An 18,375-nucleotide genomic window follows, 5' to 3' on the forward strand; every position below is an offset into this window, starting at 1 on the left:
CTTGCCAAGATTTATTCAGAAGAAGTTTGCCACTGCCTTTTCTCAGGCTGTGTCATGGCCAGCCAAGATCAGCTCTCAGAGGATGAGGAGGAGGATGAGCCTCCTCCAGAGCAAAGACTGATTGAGGCAACACCAGGTGCTGATCCTGCTCTGCCAGGTCCCAGCTGTGCTCTTCCAGCCCCAGAGGAGGAGGTTCAACCAGGTCCTAGTGCTGAAGAGAGGCCTCCTATGGTACCACAGCCTAGTGGTGACTCTGGAGACGAAGCTTGCCTGCAGGTGCCTTCCTACCAAGAGAGAAGGGCCGAGAGTGCTTGCAGGTGCAGATCAAAGAGGATTGCTGAGAGGCAATTAGCCAACCAGACTCAGGTGGCACGAGGGAGAGTTTCCCTTACTTAAGTGGGAGAGAGACTGTCGCTGGCTGCTAAAGTTTATTGCATGATCCCTTGGCGTGATTGCTGCTGGCACTAGCTCCTCGCATCTTGATTCCTTGTTACCTTGACCTCGGACCGGACCTTCGTTATCTCCTGGGTGTTTTGACCTCGGACTGTTTGACCACGCTGTTTCCCGGTATCCTGACTTTGGCTTGACTCTTGGAACATTCGGACTTCTGGAATCCTGACCTTGGCTTGTATTCTCAGACTGCTTTCAGTTTGCTTCCTTGCAAAGTCTGCTTTACTTTCACTGGGCTGAAGATACTGTTATCAGCACTTGTCAGTGTTTGCTGGCAGCATTCCCGGACAGGCCGAGAGATAGTAGCTTGCCCAAGATCACCCAGCAGGTTTCCACTGTTGAGTGGAAAATGCAAACTTCACTACACCATTCTGCTTACTGACCTGTTCACTCCAAATGAAGTCATCGGTGGGCAAGTTGTAGCCCTCCAGGTAGGAATTGCAGCTCCCACCACCTCCCACCACTTGCAAACCTTGCTAGGGCTAATGACATTGTACAGTAATTCAACAACATCTAAATGTGTCTACCCTCTGCATTTAATATTGATGTAACTCTACTCTTCTTAAGACATAGAATATAATCATTGTAAAAAACAAAACCCTTTATAAAAATGCATACTTTTATATAGCTCATATTGATTTGTTCTCAATTTTTTTAAAAAAAAAAATGGAGTCTAGGGAAGGAATATGCTAAAAACCCTAAAGGCACCAAATCCTGTATGATCTTGGAAGCTAAGCAGAGTCAGCTCTGGTTAGTACTCGGGTGGGAGACTACCAGTGAATATCAGTTCCCGTCAGCTATATTTCACAGGAAGGAAGTGACAAGAATTCCTTGCTAAGAAAACTCTGTGAAATTCATGAAGTTGTCATACATCAACAAGCCACATTGGCAAGTAATATAGATAGCAGGAAAATAAGCATTTGAATTCATATCAAAAGTCTTTCCAGCTTTCAGAATGAAAGGGGGTATATGAAGGTGCCTTATAACAAGACAGATCACTGGTCCATCTAACCCAGTACTGTCAACTCTCGCTAGCATCTATGGCCCTCCAAGGTGTATTTCCTGCTTGGGGGTTCCCTGGTGGTTTCTCTTCCAAGTAGTAAGCAGCCCCAGCCCTGCTTAGCATCCACAATCATATAACTGCACAAATCTTGCTAGGCTGCAAAATAAAATCTCATATAACCTGCATTGCCTCTATTTTCAAGACAGTTCATGTACATAAATTCTGACAAAGAGTTTGACCAAAATCCTACCTCAGGACTGTGTAACACACATCTCTGCACACACTGATTGTACAGTATAACCCTAGTGCAGCACAGCAACATTTGCAACTGAATGCACATTCAAATGCTCAGCCAACTGAACAACCAAATGTCATACAAATCCCATGCACACATGCATAACGACATGCATAACGAAAGTCACTGCATGCACAATTCTTTTTCCACAATCTTAAACATAATGTAGATATTCCAAAATTTGTAGCCACTTCACTGGGGAACCTATTTGTGCTTAAAACAACAATGTATTTCTGGTCTTCATTACTAACCACAACTGTTTGGAATGCACTTGAATTTTCTTCAGATATAGTGGTCATGATGGCTGAGGTATTCTGAAAGTAAAGTGCCAAAACAGTAAATTTTCCAAGCTTTGCCTATGTACTTAAGGACTGCTCTCTTAATCTACTATTAAGAAAAGCAGGTACAATCCATTTGTGGTTTATTAACACAGATATATAGATTGTTACATTTAATGAATCTGCGTGCAAGACACCTCAAAAATCTTCTCCCTGGAAGTGACTATGTTATTCAGATTACTAATGCTTAGTTTTGAAGGAGTTGCTGAATGGTAATACAGTGACATCCTCAACTCTCTGCAGTTTTAGCCATTGATATGAGATGTGAAAAAACTAAAACCAGAAACCATGCCATTGTGTATCTGAATCAGTAATATATTTTTAATTAAATGGCACCATCTAGAGGTAAACCTGAGCACTTACTTAAATGAGTACTTTGTGATTCTATTCAACTTGAACACTAGAGACATAGTTCTTTATTTTTCCACATTGTTTCTCATTGGCTTGTTGTTTTGTTGTTGCTGTTGTGTGCCTTCAAGTCATTTCCAACTTATGGCAGCCCAAAAGCAAACCTACTGTGGGGTTTTCTTGGCAAGTTTCTTCAGAGGACATTCGCGACTTTCTCACTGGCAGTTCCTCCTTAAAACTTAGGTCCTAAATTCATGATAACAACATAAGCCATACAAACATAGCATTTATTAACAATGGATTACAAAAAAACAAAAACAAAAACAAAGGCTGACACATTGGGACAAATTAGCTGGCTATATTGCATCACTGTATTCATTGTATTCCCTATTATCATGTATGAGAGCTGGACAGTTCAAAAAGAAAATCGGAAGAACATAAATTAATTTGAGATGTGGAGCTGGAGAAGAGTGCGGAGGATACTGTGGATAGCCAGAAAAACAAGCAAATGAGTCCTAGAGCAGATCAAGAGAGAAATCTCCCTGGAACCCAGGATGATGAAACTTAGGCACGTTACAGACCACCCAAAAGGCCGCCCTTGTTTGCTGCGCGAAGGAGCTGCAGTGGACAAACCACGCGGCTCCCCCATGCAGCAAAAAGAAGCCACAAAAAGCAGCTTCTTTTTCTGGCGGGGTTGTGATGCCACAAGGCACCAATGGCACCCTTGTGGCAATACAAGGGCGCTGAGGTGTGCGGACGCTAGGCGTCCGTCACATCAAAATGACAGCGCCCATGTGTATAAGGCGCTGCCATTTTGACGCCCTCGTCACATGCAAGGGGTGTCTAAAAGCGCCGCCCCTCACACCTGACGACGGTGCCTCTATGGACCCATCTATAACACACCTTAGGTTGTCATACTTCAGACACATCATGAGAAGGTCTGACTCAATGGAAAAAACAATAATGCTAGGAAAAATCGAGGAAAGTAGAGAGGAAGGCTGCACACTAGATGAATGTACTCTATAAAAGAGGTCACTAGTATGATTTTGCAGGACCTAAGCAGAGCAGTGGAGGACGGGGAGTCTTAGAGATGTCTCATCCACAGGGTCGCAATGGGTCAAGATTGACTCAAGGGCAGTTAACAACAAGAAATTATATGTCCAAACACCTATGGAGATAACCATTTTGTACTGCCTCAGTTACTGCTGCCACCTCACCCTACATATTCATGTTAGCATGTTGAAAGGGTCAACAGCAAGAAACAGACTGTACTATTTTGGAACTGATGCCAGCGCAAGACCTCATCCCATTATAGAACAGTGTGTTTGCATCTATGTGTTTATGGAGTGAGCTCCTATCACCAGTCCCAGCTTCTGCAACCTAGCAGTTCAAAAGCATGCAAATGAAAGTAGAAAGATAGGTACCACTTCTCAGTGGGAAGATAAAGAGCGTGGAGTCATGCTGGCTACATGACCACCAGAGCAGTCCTCGGACAATGCTGGCTCTTCGGCTTAGAAACTGAGATTAACACCACCCCCTAATAATAATAACAATAATAATTTATTTATATCCCGCCCCTTGAGGTCGATCAGGGCGGCTAACAGCAATAAAATACAATACATTGTACATCAAAATTCCCTCCCCCTGTTAAAAAATTATTAAATCAATTATAATTAAAACCAACAAATTAAACAACATTAACACATACACATTATTACAAGACAAAAACAAAACAGAACAAAACAAAACAAACAAAACAGTAAACTACAGTAGCATTTCCAGGGAGGACCTTGGGGACTCTCATAAGAACAGGGTTCCTGAGGCCAGGGTTATCTATTCCGGAAAGGCTTGCTGGAAGAGATCCGTCTTGACAGCCTTTTTAAAGCTGTCTAAAGACGTCAATTGATGGATCTCGTCCGGCAGGTCGTTCCATAATCTGGGGGCGACAACAGAAAAAGCCCTCTGGGAGGTAGCCGAAAGCCTAGATCTTTAGAGGCTGCAGCAAATTCCTCCCAGAGGACCGGAGTGTGCGGGGAGGATTATATGGGAGGAGGCGGTCCCTGAGATAGTTTGGACCCAAGCCATTTAGGGCTTTAAAGGTGATAACCAACACCTTGTACTGGGACTGGAAACTAATAGGCAGCCAGTGGAGGGACTTTAATACCGGAGTAATATGGTCCTTCCTCGATGTTCTTGGCACTACCCTATAGTCGTTGCAAGTAGATATTCATGTCAAGGGACTATCTTTGCCTTTTTTAAAATTGCTTTCATGAAATGAAACAAAGAAGGGTTCATATTTTTAAACGCTTGCCTAACAGTCACTCAGGAGTGAAACCTACAGGTTTAGGGGTTTACTTATTTTTATTTCTCAGCATTTACACTCTGTCTCTCCTTCTGTGACTTCAAGGCAGCATATATGGCTCCCCACCTTGTACTTATTCCCAACCTTATTCTCAAGCCAGCATGGTGTAGTGGTTTCAGTGCTGGAGTATCAGACTGGAGATCAGGGTTTGATCCCCACTCTCAGCCTCAGAGGATGGCAATGGCAAAACCCCTCTGAAGAAATTTCCCAAGAAAATCCTATGTTCATCCCCACATGCAACCTAGAACCCTGTACTGTACCCCAAATGACTTTGTTTTCTGGTGCAGTCTTTCTCAAAATGGTGGAAGGAACAGCATAGGAAAATGAAGGTATTGGGTTCTTTGGAGGGGGAGAGCTACAGCCTACTTGGGGGGGGGGGGTTTACAGGGGAAAAATAACCCTCCTCCAGAGTTGGTCATCCTAGCTCAAAGTAACCTAGTATGGTGGCTCAGGAGAGACTAAAGCATGCTTTCCCAAGTTCCAGTCTAACAATCTAATCACCACATTTTTTTCCATCTCTCCTCAAGGCTAAGGAGGGGATACAGAATGTTAAAATACAAAACACAAGTAAAAATAAAAAAATAAAACCAAGGGTTAAAATACAATACTATAAAGCTATTAAAATATTCTCATATGAGAAAGAGTTAAACACATCATTCTCCAGTGCTGTTTTCCCCATCTAATTGGAAACCCTATACTTTCACCTATGTTTTTTTTTAAATTTAAGATATTCAATTACATAAATTGAACATCATATCTATTTTGGTCCAGTGACAAATATGCATCACTTCTAGGAAACCAGCAAAGATGCTTTTGTCCACTTAGACACTGTTCATTTGTCTCAAATGGTAACGTGTAGACATGCAGGCAGGTATACATTTTGGTGAGCTAATCACTTTAATAAACGATAACCTGAGATATTTATAGACTTAGTTCTCAAAAGAATATGAAGAAAGTGAGAAAACAACTATTTTCATAAGAAAATTACTATTCTCTCAGAATTATTCATATGTGTTAAAAAATAGTTTTAAAAATATTTACTGTTAAAGAACAGTAACAAGCCAAAATTAGTGACTTGCTCTGCAGGCCTAAACATGTCCTATTGAGTCTAATCACACTTATTCCCAGATAACTGAGCTCCAAAACAAACTGCAGAAATAATCCAGTTTGAGACCACTTTAACTGCCCTGGCTCAGTGCTAGGAATCTTGGAAACTGTAGTTTATTGTGGCACCAGAGCTCTCTGACAGAGAAGGCTAAATGTCTCACAAAAATAGTGTCCAGAATTTCCTCGCATTGAGCAAGGGCAGTTAAAGCAAATAATCTCAAAATGGATTATTTCTGCAGTGTGTTCTGGACCTTGCAGACAGGATTTATTAGTTGGAAATTATCCTGAATTGTCCTCTGCTTTGATTTCCCCACCTTTCCTGCCCCACTTCACTTGGAGCACAGACTGAATATTGCATCCTTGGCTGCACCCTTAAATAAGGCACAATACCAAGAGGCGTCCTTGAAGGACAGCAGAATTGCAGTTGCAGAGGCGTTGACCTTTTGAAAACAGCATCAAGATCAGGATGGAAGGAGTCTATCCTACAAATACACACTTCCTTCCAGGGCTCTGCTAGACAATTATTTTCATTCTTGATAGCTCAGCTCATTTCTACATGCAGTCAAAAGCCTCAGTTCTTTTACTGGCTGCCCTTGCAAAATGCTACAAATGAAAAAATAAATCAAGGGAGGAAATTCCATCACATGTAAACAGTTGCTGCCTTAAACAGTTGAACTTGTTGCAAAGAAAACAAACTTATCATCTAATTAGATGATGACTATTAAGGAAAAAAGTATGTGGGTAAGGTAAACAGCAGCCAAATAAAATAGAAACAATATATCATTTTGTCATATTGTTGTTGTTGTTATTTATTTCTATAGCACTGTAAATGTACATTTTATCTTTTAAAAGTAGAATATTTCCTTAGACTTTTTCAGAGATGCAGTTGTTGATTCTGCCAAATCTTGTAGTACACTACACAATTCTCTTTTTAGTGCTATACAAACATATTAGCGTCCTCCTCACTTTATATGGATGCTTTCTAGTATCTAGGGCCATAGGAAACCTAGGCCATGTCCCCATAGAGAAAAAGAAATGCTCCCACACCGTTCCCACTCTGACATGTTTAGATGATACACAAGGCCAAAACGGGTGACTCAGAGGCCCAATCCATGCTCCAGGGCAATTCTCCAGAGTAAAAGGAATCCCCTGAGCATATGGATTGCATGCTGGAATGGGGAAGGAGCATCAGCAGGCAGGTAGAAGAGATCAGGAGCAAGGTGACTAGATGTCATAACCACAAAGAAGGACAATGAGAAATGAAAGCTAGAAACATGCATGAAAATGTAAATTCATGCTTCTCAGTCATGCTCAAAAAGGAGAACATTTTGGAATTCCTCCTGGACAAAAGGCTTAAATGCAGGCCATGTCCTAGAAAAGAAGGACATCTGGTCATCCTGGTCAGAAGGCATCCTGGACCAGGTGAATCACTGACCTCCTCCCGCCCAGACATTCCAACTCCTGCCACAGCACTGTCACTTTCAGGGTTTTGCAGTTCTCTCCATGCATACTATGTTTTAACGGAACTGGGGTAAGGACAGGAAGGGGTAATGTGCAGACAGCGGTGTCAGTATTGGCCCATTATGGGTGCCAGTTGTGCGGACAGCACGTCTTCCCCACAGATCCAGAAGCCCCAACAGTAAGCTGGGTTTTCCCATCAGTGTGAACACAGGCCCTGTATTATATTTCACTGTACCACTCTGTCTCCACATCATATACATCTATATTGAAGCCTTTATTCAAGCAGATTACAGTCAGAGTAGATATCAGCACAATGCTTGTTGTTTTTTTCTCCACCTGTCAGAAGAGGTTAGTAATGTCAAAGGGCTTAGAGCTTATTTAAAATGCATTTACACCATTTGATTTTTTTCACACGAGTGGGAATTCTGTAGCCCTTCAAATGTGGTTCAACTGCAGTGATGCTGAGAAATACAGTCCAACGCCTGGAGCACTGTATGTTACCCACCCCTCATTTAGCCCCTATGTCTTCTGTGACTTGCAGCTAAATGTATGAAGCCCACTGTGTCTGACATACTCTGAATAGTCTACCTGTGATAGTTCATTCACATGTTCAAGTCATTTCCACATGATACTGCAAGTGATGAGTTTGTCTATGTGAATTGTTCCTCAGAAAAGTACTTTGAAGCCTTGCCCTATACTTTCTGAAGTTTTTCTTTCTTAGCTTTGACAGCAACCTGTTCACTTCTCAGTGCAACACAAGTCAGGCCGGTAAATATATTTTACTGTTTTGCAATTGTTACACAATAAATAAACTGCTAGTGATTTAGAAGTAATATCACTTTACAATTTTACTTTTCCAATAACTAAATTACAACAGCTACTCCTATTTCCTTTAACACTATGCGTATACACTTTCCCACTGGTGCTTGAAATAAAAAGATTCTGGGGAAAATCCACTAGTTTTTTTCTGAACAGTCTATTGATATGACTAAAAGCTGCACAAACACACTGGCTTTTCCAGAGTATTCAGCCATTAAAACCCTTAGTTACAAAATGAAAAGTCTGATACAGCCAAATTAGCATCTCTCAGTATTTCATTTCTAAGAAAGAAATTAGGGTTCTGCACACCCTGAAAAGCATTTTCTCTTGAAAGATTTGAAAGATTTTTTTTCTTTAAAAATGATTTAAAAACAAAATAGTCACAGGCCATTTGGAAAAGCAAATTATTAAGGAAAATATATGAACAGTTGAACATGATTAAATTAATGGCTTTGTCTGGTGGTTTTTAAGAAACTCAAATAGCATAATATCCGTTTGATAAAACTAGTCATCCCATATATTAAGAGCAAGCTGAGCACTGTAAACAGTGGAAAAATATATATCACATTATGGATTGTAAAGAAGTTGGCATAAGGCTGCATTACAAAATAAATAAATAAGAGGGTTTCTGCATGATACTTCATTTTTTCTATATAAATAAATTACTAAAACCTTACCAGAAATGGAAATATGCTATGATTGGATGAACTGACAAATATGCCATCATAGCAATTTTTAGATTTTTTCCTTCAGCATAATGCATACAAATATGCCCTCAAACAACTTAAGCTGGAGACATGGCTTTACTTACTCAGAAGCCACAAAATATTTCTTCTTAAAATATTGGATCCCTAGACTATGTAATCTGTGGCTTTTAAGTGTCTGGTCATTTTGGAAGAAGGCACAGAAATGAACTATGCTTTCTATCAATTTCCTATACCATACAGTTGGTTTTATTACACTGATCAAATTTTAAGACTACATGGCCCATTATCTTTAAAGATTGACACAATAAACCTTTTTTCACCCAAATTTAAAAATGCATAGCAGCATTAAACACCATTATAATATAGTATAAAAGTTGAAACGTTTAGCTTTGGAAGCAGAAAACAAGGTTAAAAATTAACTTGAAAAAATCATTACCAGTCGCTCCATCTCCTGCTCTTTAAGTCTTTCTTCTCTCTGCCTCCTGTGGTAGTCCATTAGGTCATCCCTTCCAGATACTGAACTAATGCTATTCTTTCTCTCCCGGACAGGAGTCTGCCTGAAGCTGTCCAGCTCTGTTTCATCAAACTCCATGGAACTGCTAGAAATTTTCCTTTGGAAAGGGAATACCCTCTCAGAATCCACAGGAATAAAAGAATTATTTGGGCTGGTCCCTGAGAGTCCAATTCTATCAAAGTCATCAGATGTGTATGAGGAAGAAGACGCCAGAAGCATCTTCCTAGCTATACGAGGGCTTGCAGGAACACTGAGAGTGGAGTTTACGTAGGAATTGCTTTCTGATGCAAAGTTTGTATATGGAGAAACTCCTGAGGTATGAGAAGAAAAATTAAGGTAATTGTCAGCATCCAGCATGCTTTGAGGTAGAAGGTCTTTTTCCATAGTCTTTTTTCTTTTGGAATTCCCAAGGGAGTTTCTTGGGGGTAAACTCAGAGGCATGAGCTGGCTTTCAGTAGATTTGTAAAGCCTGGGTAATGACCGACTATAAACTCCCATATGGCTCAGTGAACCACCAGAGTACTTCCTGGTTCTAGACCCCAGAGTTTCCATGGTTGGATCTTTCTGTTTAACTACCCTGGACTGAAGTGACAGAAAATCCTGAATATTCATCCTCCTACCTTGCTTTGGACTGGAGGGCATACTGGCAGCTCCAGAGCCACCAAGTGGTAAAAGAATGACCTCATTCCCTGAGCTTCCATTCCACATTGCAAGAAGAGATCCAGAGTTCTTCCGCCCATCCACCATTCCTGGGAAGTAGACATTATCATGAGATTTATTTTTCTGACTATACTTTGAATAGGGAAATTTATCCAGATGTCCAAACTGTTTCTCATTTTCTCTGGTAGCATAAATATCAAAGTCTCTCTTTCTGAGGCTGTGCTCACTTAAGGATGGAGATGTGCCTGAAAAAGAGCTCATGTGCTTTGCAGAAACATTCTTGTCTGAAAGATAAGAGCTCTCACAGGCCAATGGTTTGCTTCCTTGAATTCTGTTAATAGACGGCATGCTTTTAACACTGGATGCAGGGCTAGACTTTGGTGGTGAGAGAGGTTGTGAGAGGGTTAAGTAAGAACCAGAGTAGTCAGCATTTGTTTTTAATTTCAGACTGGACGAATATTTTTTCTGGTTGAGCCTTTCCATTATGTCCTGAAGATCGTTTTCAAGAGAATTCATCATCATCTCCTTTCCCAAACTAGTATTTGGTATTTCTACCTGGCTTTGCATGTGGTTGTATTCTTCCATCACTTTACTGGAATCTGAAAGAAGAAGAAGAAGAGGCAAATTACTTATCTTCTAACCTGAAGTAGTGATGTAACTCATTTTTAGTACATCATTTAACTGGAAAATCATAATGACTTTCTAGGAACTGTGATGATATACCAGTTTAGTCAATAGTGATCATTAATTTCAGTCATGTGCTTCAGAGCATTTTCAAATAACAAGATTATAATAAAGGTTTCAAGGCAGAGTGGTGTTTCAGTGAAAATAAAAACCTACATAGGACCTGTATATCATTTTGCTCCATAAAATCAGTGAATTACAGTGAACACCAGGCACTCTCTGACCTCCTTTTAATTGTCTGATTTGACAGTGAAAAAATGGAGGATCAAATGAAGTCCCAAGAATCTTACAGGTGGGTTGCCCTTCTTTTTATTGTGTCATAGGCAGTACAAGTCCAATAAAGATCCTCCAGATCAACCCAGAATTTCTGGCAAAGGAGTCCTACATTTGGGCCATACAGTGGTATTCTCAATCTCTGTGCCTATTCCAAACCTCTCTGGATTGAGTGGAAGACCTATTGAGCTAAAGTGATTTTAAAGAAAAAAACTTCTTACCAAAATCTTTTCTATAAAATTATTTTATTTTATTAGAAAATAAAATATACTATAAACTATATATTATAAATATCTAAATATACTATAAACTATAGAACCATAGCACTAATATCCCATGCAAGCAAAATTATGCTCAAAATTCTACAACATAGACTCCAACCATACATGAAGAGAGAAATATCAGAGGTCCAAGCAGGGTTCAGGAAAGGAAGAGTTACAAGGGACCACAATGCAAACATATGATGGCTAATGGAGCACACCAGGAAATTTCAAAAGAAAATCAGCAAATGCTTTATAGACTACAGCAAAGTCTTTTACTGCACAGATCATGAAAGGCTATGGAACACCTTTAAAGACATGGAAGTGCCAACACATCTGACAGTCTTGATGAGGAATTTGGATTCAGATCAAGAAGCTACTGTCAGAATGGTTTCCAATTGGCAAAAGAGTCAGACAAGGCTGCATCTTATCACCCTACATGTTCAACTTATATGCAAAACACATAGTAAGAAAAGCAGGCTCAGAGATAGAAGAAGGAGGAGCGAAAATAGGAGGAAGGAATATCAACAATCTGAGATACGCAGATAACACCATAATGCTAGCAGAAAACCTCAAAGACCTGGAACACCTACTAAGAAAGATCAAGGAAAAAAGTGCAAAGGCAGGCCTCATAAAGAAAACAAAAATAATGACCACAGAGAACCTACACAAATTTGAATTAGACAATAAAGAAATAGAAATAGTAAAAGAATTCTCATACTTGGGGTCAAACATTGATAGAAATGGAAACAGCATCTAGGAAATCAGAAGAAGATTTAGAATGGGAAAGGACAGCTATGACAGAACTAGAGAAGATCCTGAGCACAAAAGTTAGACTTGCACAAGCCATTGTATTCCCTATTGTCATGTATGGATGTGAGAGCTGGACAGTTAAGAAGGAGGATAGGAAGAAAATCAACTCATTTGAAATGTGGTGCTGGAGAAGAGTGCTAAGGATTCCACGGACAGCCAAAAAGACAAACAATTGGGTCTTGAAGCAGACCAAGCCAGAAATCTCCCTAGAAGCCATGGTGACAAAACTCAGGTTGAGGTACTTTGGACACATCATGAGAAGGCACAAATCATTGGAAAAAATAGTAATGCTAGGAAAGGTAGAGGGAAGTAGAAAGAGAGGAAAGCCACATGCAAGATAGATGGACTCTATTAAAGAAATCACGAGTATGAGTTTGTAGGAGTTGAGCAGAGCAGTGGAAGATAGAGGGTCTTGGAGATGTCTCATCAGCAGGGTCATCATGGGTCAAGATCGACTCAAGGGCAGTTAACAACAAGAATTGGTATGACTGAATGTCCAAACATCTATGGAGATAACCATTTTGTACTGCCTCTGCTACTGCTTAGCATCAGCGGAAATTGCCTAACATGTTTAGGATCTAGATGAAAATACTGGCATTAGATTAAAAATAATATAAAGGTAGTGAACAAGAGAATCCTGTACATTCCTGTTAAGAAATACAGTGCTCCCTTGCCTTATGCAGGGGATCCGTTCCGGATGCCTCATGTAAGACAAATACTGCGTATGCTTGAAGCCCTTTAAAAATAATGGGGCTCATGCATGTGGCTCAGCATGGCATGCGCCATTGCCAATTCCGTCACGTGGCTTTTAGCATAAGCTGAAAACTGCGTATAGCATGCCCATGTATGATACAGGCACACTGTATGTCCAACTGAGTTCATGAAAACTTGCTGCCAAGTAAGTTGGTATAGGACACAACAGACTCTGCAGTGCTGTTAGCTCAGAGAAAAATAAAACTTGGGAGTGGTACAAGGGAAGGAACCAGTTTCAAATAGAAGAGAAAGAGAGCAAACAGGTTTCTCTTTTCACTGCTACAATGAGATCACAGGATGAGATATTAAACAGATGAAGGAAAGTGTCAGTGTCCACCAAAAGAAATCTGCATCTTGTTAAAGGCTCCCAGTTGCGGAAATTATTTTATCCACAACACCATAAAGTTGTGATGTAATATTTGAGCACCGTATGCACTCTTCTTTATCCCTATTACCTTACCTTTGAAAAATATTTTGTATTAAAGGGAAGAGGGAAAGGGCTGTAATTTTAAAGAACAGGATCCCAGTTTACAAGTATTTAACAAAGAAACAAACATTTTTCTCAAGGGTCCAGACAAAACATTTCAGATTTATCGGTAGTGAGGCAAAAGGCTATTACTATGCAACAGGGAGGAGAAACACATGGAAAATATTATGTATTGGCTAGATTCTTCCATTACTCCACCCAACATACATAAGAACAATTTGATTAAGTTGCTAGAGTCACTATCTGCAGCTTTATATACTAATACAGGGTTTTTCATAACACAACTTTTCATGGGTTGCTATAGGCTATGGACATATAGCAGGACAGATTCCTGTCAGGACTTTTGGTCTTTAACTAGATGCTCCCTGCACTATTACTGGCTATTACTGAAGACTTGTCATTTGCTAAATAACATGCTAGCATTTTTGCTAGGAAAGTCACTTGATCCGGGAACCCTAGTGAGCCCTGGTGGCGCAGTGGTTAAATGCCTGTACTGTAGCCACTCACTCAAAACCATAAGGTTGCAAGTTCAATACCAGCAAAAGGGCTCAAGCTTGATTCAGGCTTGCATCCTTCCGAGGTCGCTAAAATTAGTACCCAGTTTGTTGGGGGGCATTAGCTTAGAGTTGTAAACGGCTTAGACACTGCTAGTTCAGTATGAAGTGGTATATAAATGAAGCTGTTTGTTTGTTTACCCTAAACAATAAATATGGTGGGCTGTGAAACACACACACAGAAGCATTCTTTATTGTTTTACATTTGTTCCAGAGCTGAACAAAGATATTCAGAACACATTTGCAATACTGAAAACGGTTCTGATTAACAGTGGTATTTTAAGGAAATTCAGAGCCAGCATGGTGTAGTGGTTTGAGCGTTGCACTACTTCTCTAGAGAGCAGGATTCAAAACCCCACTCAGCCATGAAACCCACTGGGTGACTTTGGACAAATCACATTCTCTCAGCCTAAGAGGAAGGCAAAGGCAAACCCCTCTGAACAAATCTTGTTAAGAGAGCCTCGTGACTAAACTGACGTAGAGTTGCCATATGTTGGAAACAATGTAAAGGTACATAACAACATCATTGTAAAGAATGATTAAGAGGAGAAGAAACTATTTTATAGCAACTAAAACCATAGTCCATCAAGGTCAGTATAACCTATGCTAGCTGTAGCTCTCCTGCCCATCTGATGCCAAGATTGAACCAGACTCTTCTTGCTTACAAACCACACATTTTACCACCAAGCACTCCAAAAATACTTTAAAAATTATACAAGGTATCAAAAGGAAGATATTTATTTTTCCTTGTCATAGAAAAATACCAGAATCTACACTGAGAAAGAGCAAAAATAAATGGTTAATTATTAGTTCAATTCCAATTAAGTAAACTTATCCCATCAGCACTGTTATCCTGAGCATGTGTATCTGCACTGCACAGTTATATCAAACTTGATATCACTTTAGTCATCATGGCTCCATCCTACAGAATCCTGAAATTTGCAGTCTGTGGGGACATACTTAGAATTCTGTTACAGATCTGTAGTTCTATAAGTCAAAGTTCACTAAAAATCTAGCAAAGAATTGTTAGTACCTTACCAAACTCAAGCCCCAGGCTTCATTAAGATGGAACCATGGCAGTTAAAGTAATATCAAACTGCTCTAATTTTGTAGTGTGAATATACACATTATCTGTCCCATTATGTAGAGAGATCTTGTAGCACCTTTGAGACTAACTGACAGAAAGAAGTTAGCAGCATGAGCTTTCTTAGACTTTAGCCTACTTCCGCAGATGCTTTTGGTAGAATAGAAGCCAGGGACAGACATATATATGCCATAGGTATGTGAGACTGAGCCTCAAAGGTGCTACAAAGATCTCTCTACAAACTGATTATACAGACTAACACGGCTATGTCTTTGAATTCTACCACTATCTGTCCCACTACAACTATTTCTGCACTTCAAAAAAAAAAAAAAAACTTTTAGAGAGCTCTTCCACAACACATCCAGTTGCAATGAGTACTGTTGACATGATCTGAAGAAATGAAACCCCATAAAGGCAAAATATGTTTTTTCCTACTAACTGTGGGTTTCTGTTTTATCCGCTGATGTACTGAGAGTATGTTTCTGTAAAGAAGATTTTTAAAATGATTTCAGCATTGCGTTCTACTCTTTAACCATGCCTTCTGAAATGGTTTATTGGCTCCTCCAGCTTAGCAGAGGTTTGTTTTCATAGGTGTGAGGAGAATATTCTCTAGTTGAAGGTCAACCTGAGTTTAAATTGATTAACTGTGGCTGCAGAATGCCTCCCTCATCACTGTGTATTAAAAGATTTGCTAGCTAACCCTATATTGAAACACTTTAATTTCCTACATGTCTGCTTTTTCACAAAAAGGCACATAACTTGAGATTCAGCAATATTCAAATGAAAAGTCAACAAAATGAAGTAAAACCCACATAGATACCACAGCCCATAGATGCTACAATCTTAAACATAATGTCTAAGTAGTAAGCACCAGCACCACTGAGCATAGTGGAATGTACTTTTGAGTACATGAAGTGACTTGGATTATGTTATAGACTTTCATATACAAATTACAATGATACCAAGGATCATAAGATGTTAACAAAAGCATTCCCTTAAATGTAAATAACAGGCTTAACTCATACCTGTCCAAGACTTTGGTACACAAGATTATTTCTAGTGGACATCACATTATTTGCCAGAAGGTACAGATCCTTACAACCATGTTAGACTGAACTGTGGAATTTTGACACCTGTAAATAAAACAAAGATATTTCCTTCAAGAACAGGTAACAAGAATATTAAGAAATGTCCTGAAAATATACACTTATTTTATTTATTAAAACATGATATCCTACTTTTGAAATAGAAAGATGTATAATATAGCTTAAAAGGCAAAACACAAGGCAAAACAATAACCAAAATGGACAGACAGGAGAACCCTAATAAAGAAAGAGCAAAGCAAAAGCACAACCAGTGAACCTAAGCATGAGCCAATGGGCAGACTGGCCCAGAATAATGGGAACTATAGTGCAACAGATCTGGAGGGTACCATGTACCTGCAGGCTGGGCCAGGATGCCTATTGCTATACCAGACTTTCATCTTCCCTGCTCACTGACTTTACTAGATGAAGACTGTGGTGATAATCATAATCATCATCATCTAGAAGCCATCACGTTGTAGGAGACTGTGCTACACTATATTTTTCATTCAATTATGCCCATGCAGCTACTACATAAGGATGTTCATCACCAAGACTCACTTAATAGACCTTGCTTTTTATAATAATTAATTTTTTGTTTTATTTTTTTATCTATTTATCCAAATATTTAGTCAGCTCAATCCAAAAGGCATATGGAAGATGACAATATTTCAAAACAGTCATAAATAAATAAATGAAGTGCCACAGGCTAACCGGCAGCCAGTCCTAGAATTTTTTATACTGCCTCCAAAGGATTAGAAGAAAGGGAAGAAAACACAAGTTAGACAGAATTATAATGAAAGAAAGCTGGTATTTATTCAGTTTCCAGCCAATACCACACACAGACATGCAATCTCAATGCACATTTTTTCCAGTATCAAAAAATATACTTTTATCTCAGCTAGGCACATTATGTGCAGGTTTTGAGACATGAATGTTTGAAGAACATTCAAGAAAGATCAAAGGTGCGATATAAATATTTTTGGTATAAGAAAATGGGAACAAACTTTCATTCCAACAGCTCTGCCTTCACAAACAGTCCTTTATCAAAATGAATCCAAGTTGTAGAAAACACAGTGGGAGAAATATTTGTACTTATTTTACTCAAAGGAAATTATACTCAAAGGTATTATACTCAAAAGAAAATAAGGATTATTATTTTTAATTAAATGTATTACCTTATCTACAAAACAAAAAATCCCCCAACTATGCAAGTAAAGATAAGGAAGACTAAAATTAAATATGAAAAACACCAAGTCACTTTTGTGTGGGATCCTGAAGAATAATAACATTTTATTTTATTTGTTATCTGCTGTTGTGTAATAAGGCCAAAGGATGTGTTGCAAGATCTGTATTCTAATGTAGTGCTACAAGCATTAGCTTGAAAAAGAAAATCTACAATTTCCAGAATCCCCAAGGCATGGTGTCATATTGTCTAAGGCATTCTGAATTGTAGTTCAAATAAGTTGCATTTCTAAGGCCCTGGACAGACGGGCCCTTTGTGGTGTCATGGCGATGTGCTAGGGTTGCCTCGGGGTGGCGCGTACACACGCCCCGCAATCCTAGCTCGTGAAGGGGACAGTGCAGCTGCGCAGCACCATCTACACAGCGCACACATATATGACGTCGCAGCAGTGCAGCATCCAAACAGTGCAACACCATCGCACCGTCTCTGGTGGTTTGCGGAGGCGCAACTGCATTGCAAAAAGGAGCCGCTTTCAGGCGCTCCTTTTTTGCTGCGCAGCAGCATCGCACAATTTGGTTGTGCAGCGCTGCTGTGGAGCAAAGAGAGCCACCTCCCCGGCGCCTCTTTTTGGTGCTCTGTACCGCGACGAAGTCTCTCTTCATCTTGGTTTTGACAAGGTACAAAGCTTTTCATTTTAGATCGCTGCAGAAAACACTGGATTTTGTTTGCAGTCAGTATGATCAGCATTATCCAACACAGCAAAAACAAAAAAAACTGAACTGGGAGCAAAAACCTCGTCATTGTAATTGTGCTGGAATGGTGGAAAAACTGGTAAACCAAAAGGAACCATTGATGTAATGCTCAAATATGGTTTACTCAGTGATACACTAAAACCTTGTCATTTTTAGAGAAAGACACCTGTCTCAAACTTTGAGGTATAATGGCCAGTTAGTGTTATCAGTGTTAAGCTAGATATACGAACTTGGTTGTCACCATCAGAACAAGATTGTCACCACCAGAACAAGAAAGAACTTCACATAAATAAGTCCCATCAAGCTTAACGAATATACATCAGAACATTACTGCTGAAGGTGGCAAATTCCCAATGGCAACTAGTAGAAGATGTGCTATTAGC

General features: G+C 39.6%; 1 protein-coding gene across 12 annotated transcripts in view; it reads right to left on the reverse strand.

Annotated features, from left to right (window-relative positions):
* The window catches only part of LOC121917196 (pleckstrin homology-like domain family B member 2), a 94,811-nt gene that overhangs the window by 59,285 nt on the left and 17,151 nt on the right, over positions 1-18,375 (reverse strand). For 7 of the 12 annotated variants that reach the window (XM_042442930.1, XM_042442925.1, XM_042442929.1 and 4 more), the window contains exons 2-3: positions 15,998-16,105; positions 9,327-10,663 (exon numbers count right to left, since the gene is read on the reverse strand). In XM_042442930.1, coding sequence (XP_042298864.1) covers positions 9,327-10,649 — 1,323 coding nt within the window. In that variant the 5' untranslated portion in view covers positions 10,650-10,663; positions 15,998-16,105. The remainder of the gene's footprint in view (positions 1-9,326; positions 10,664-15,997; positions 16,106-18,375) is intronic. The other 5 variants (XM_042442932.1, XM_042442931.1, XM_042442923.1 and 2 more) reach the window with 1 other exon arrangement.

Source organism: Sceloporus undulatus, unplaced genomic scaffold, assembly GCF_019175285.1.
Source record: "Sceloporus undulatus isolate JIND9_A2432 ecotype Alabama unplaced genomic scaffold, SceUnd_v1.1 scaffold_12, whole genome shotgun sequence".
NCBI lineage: Eukaryota > Metazoa > Chordata > Lepidosauria > Squamata > Phrynosomatidae > Sceloporus > Sceloporus undulatus.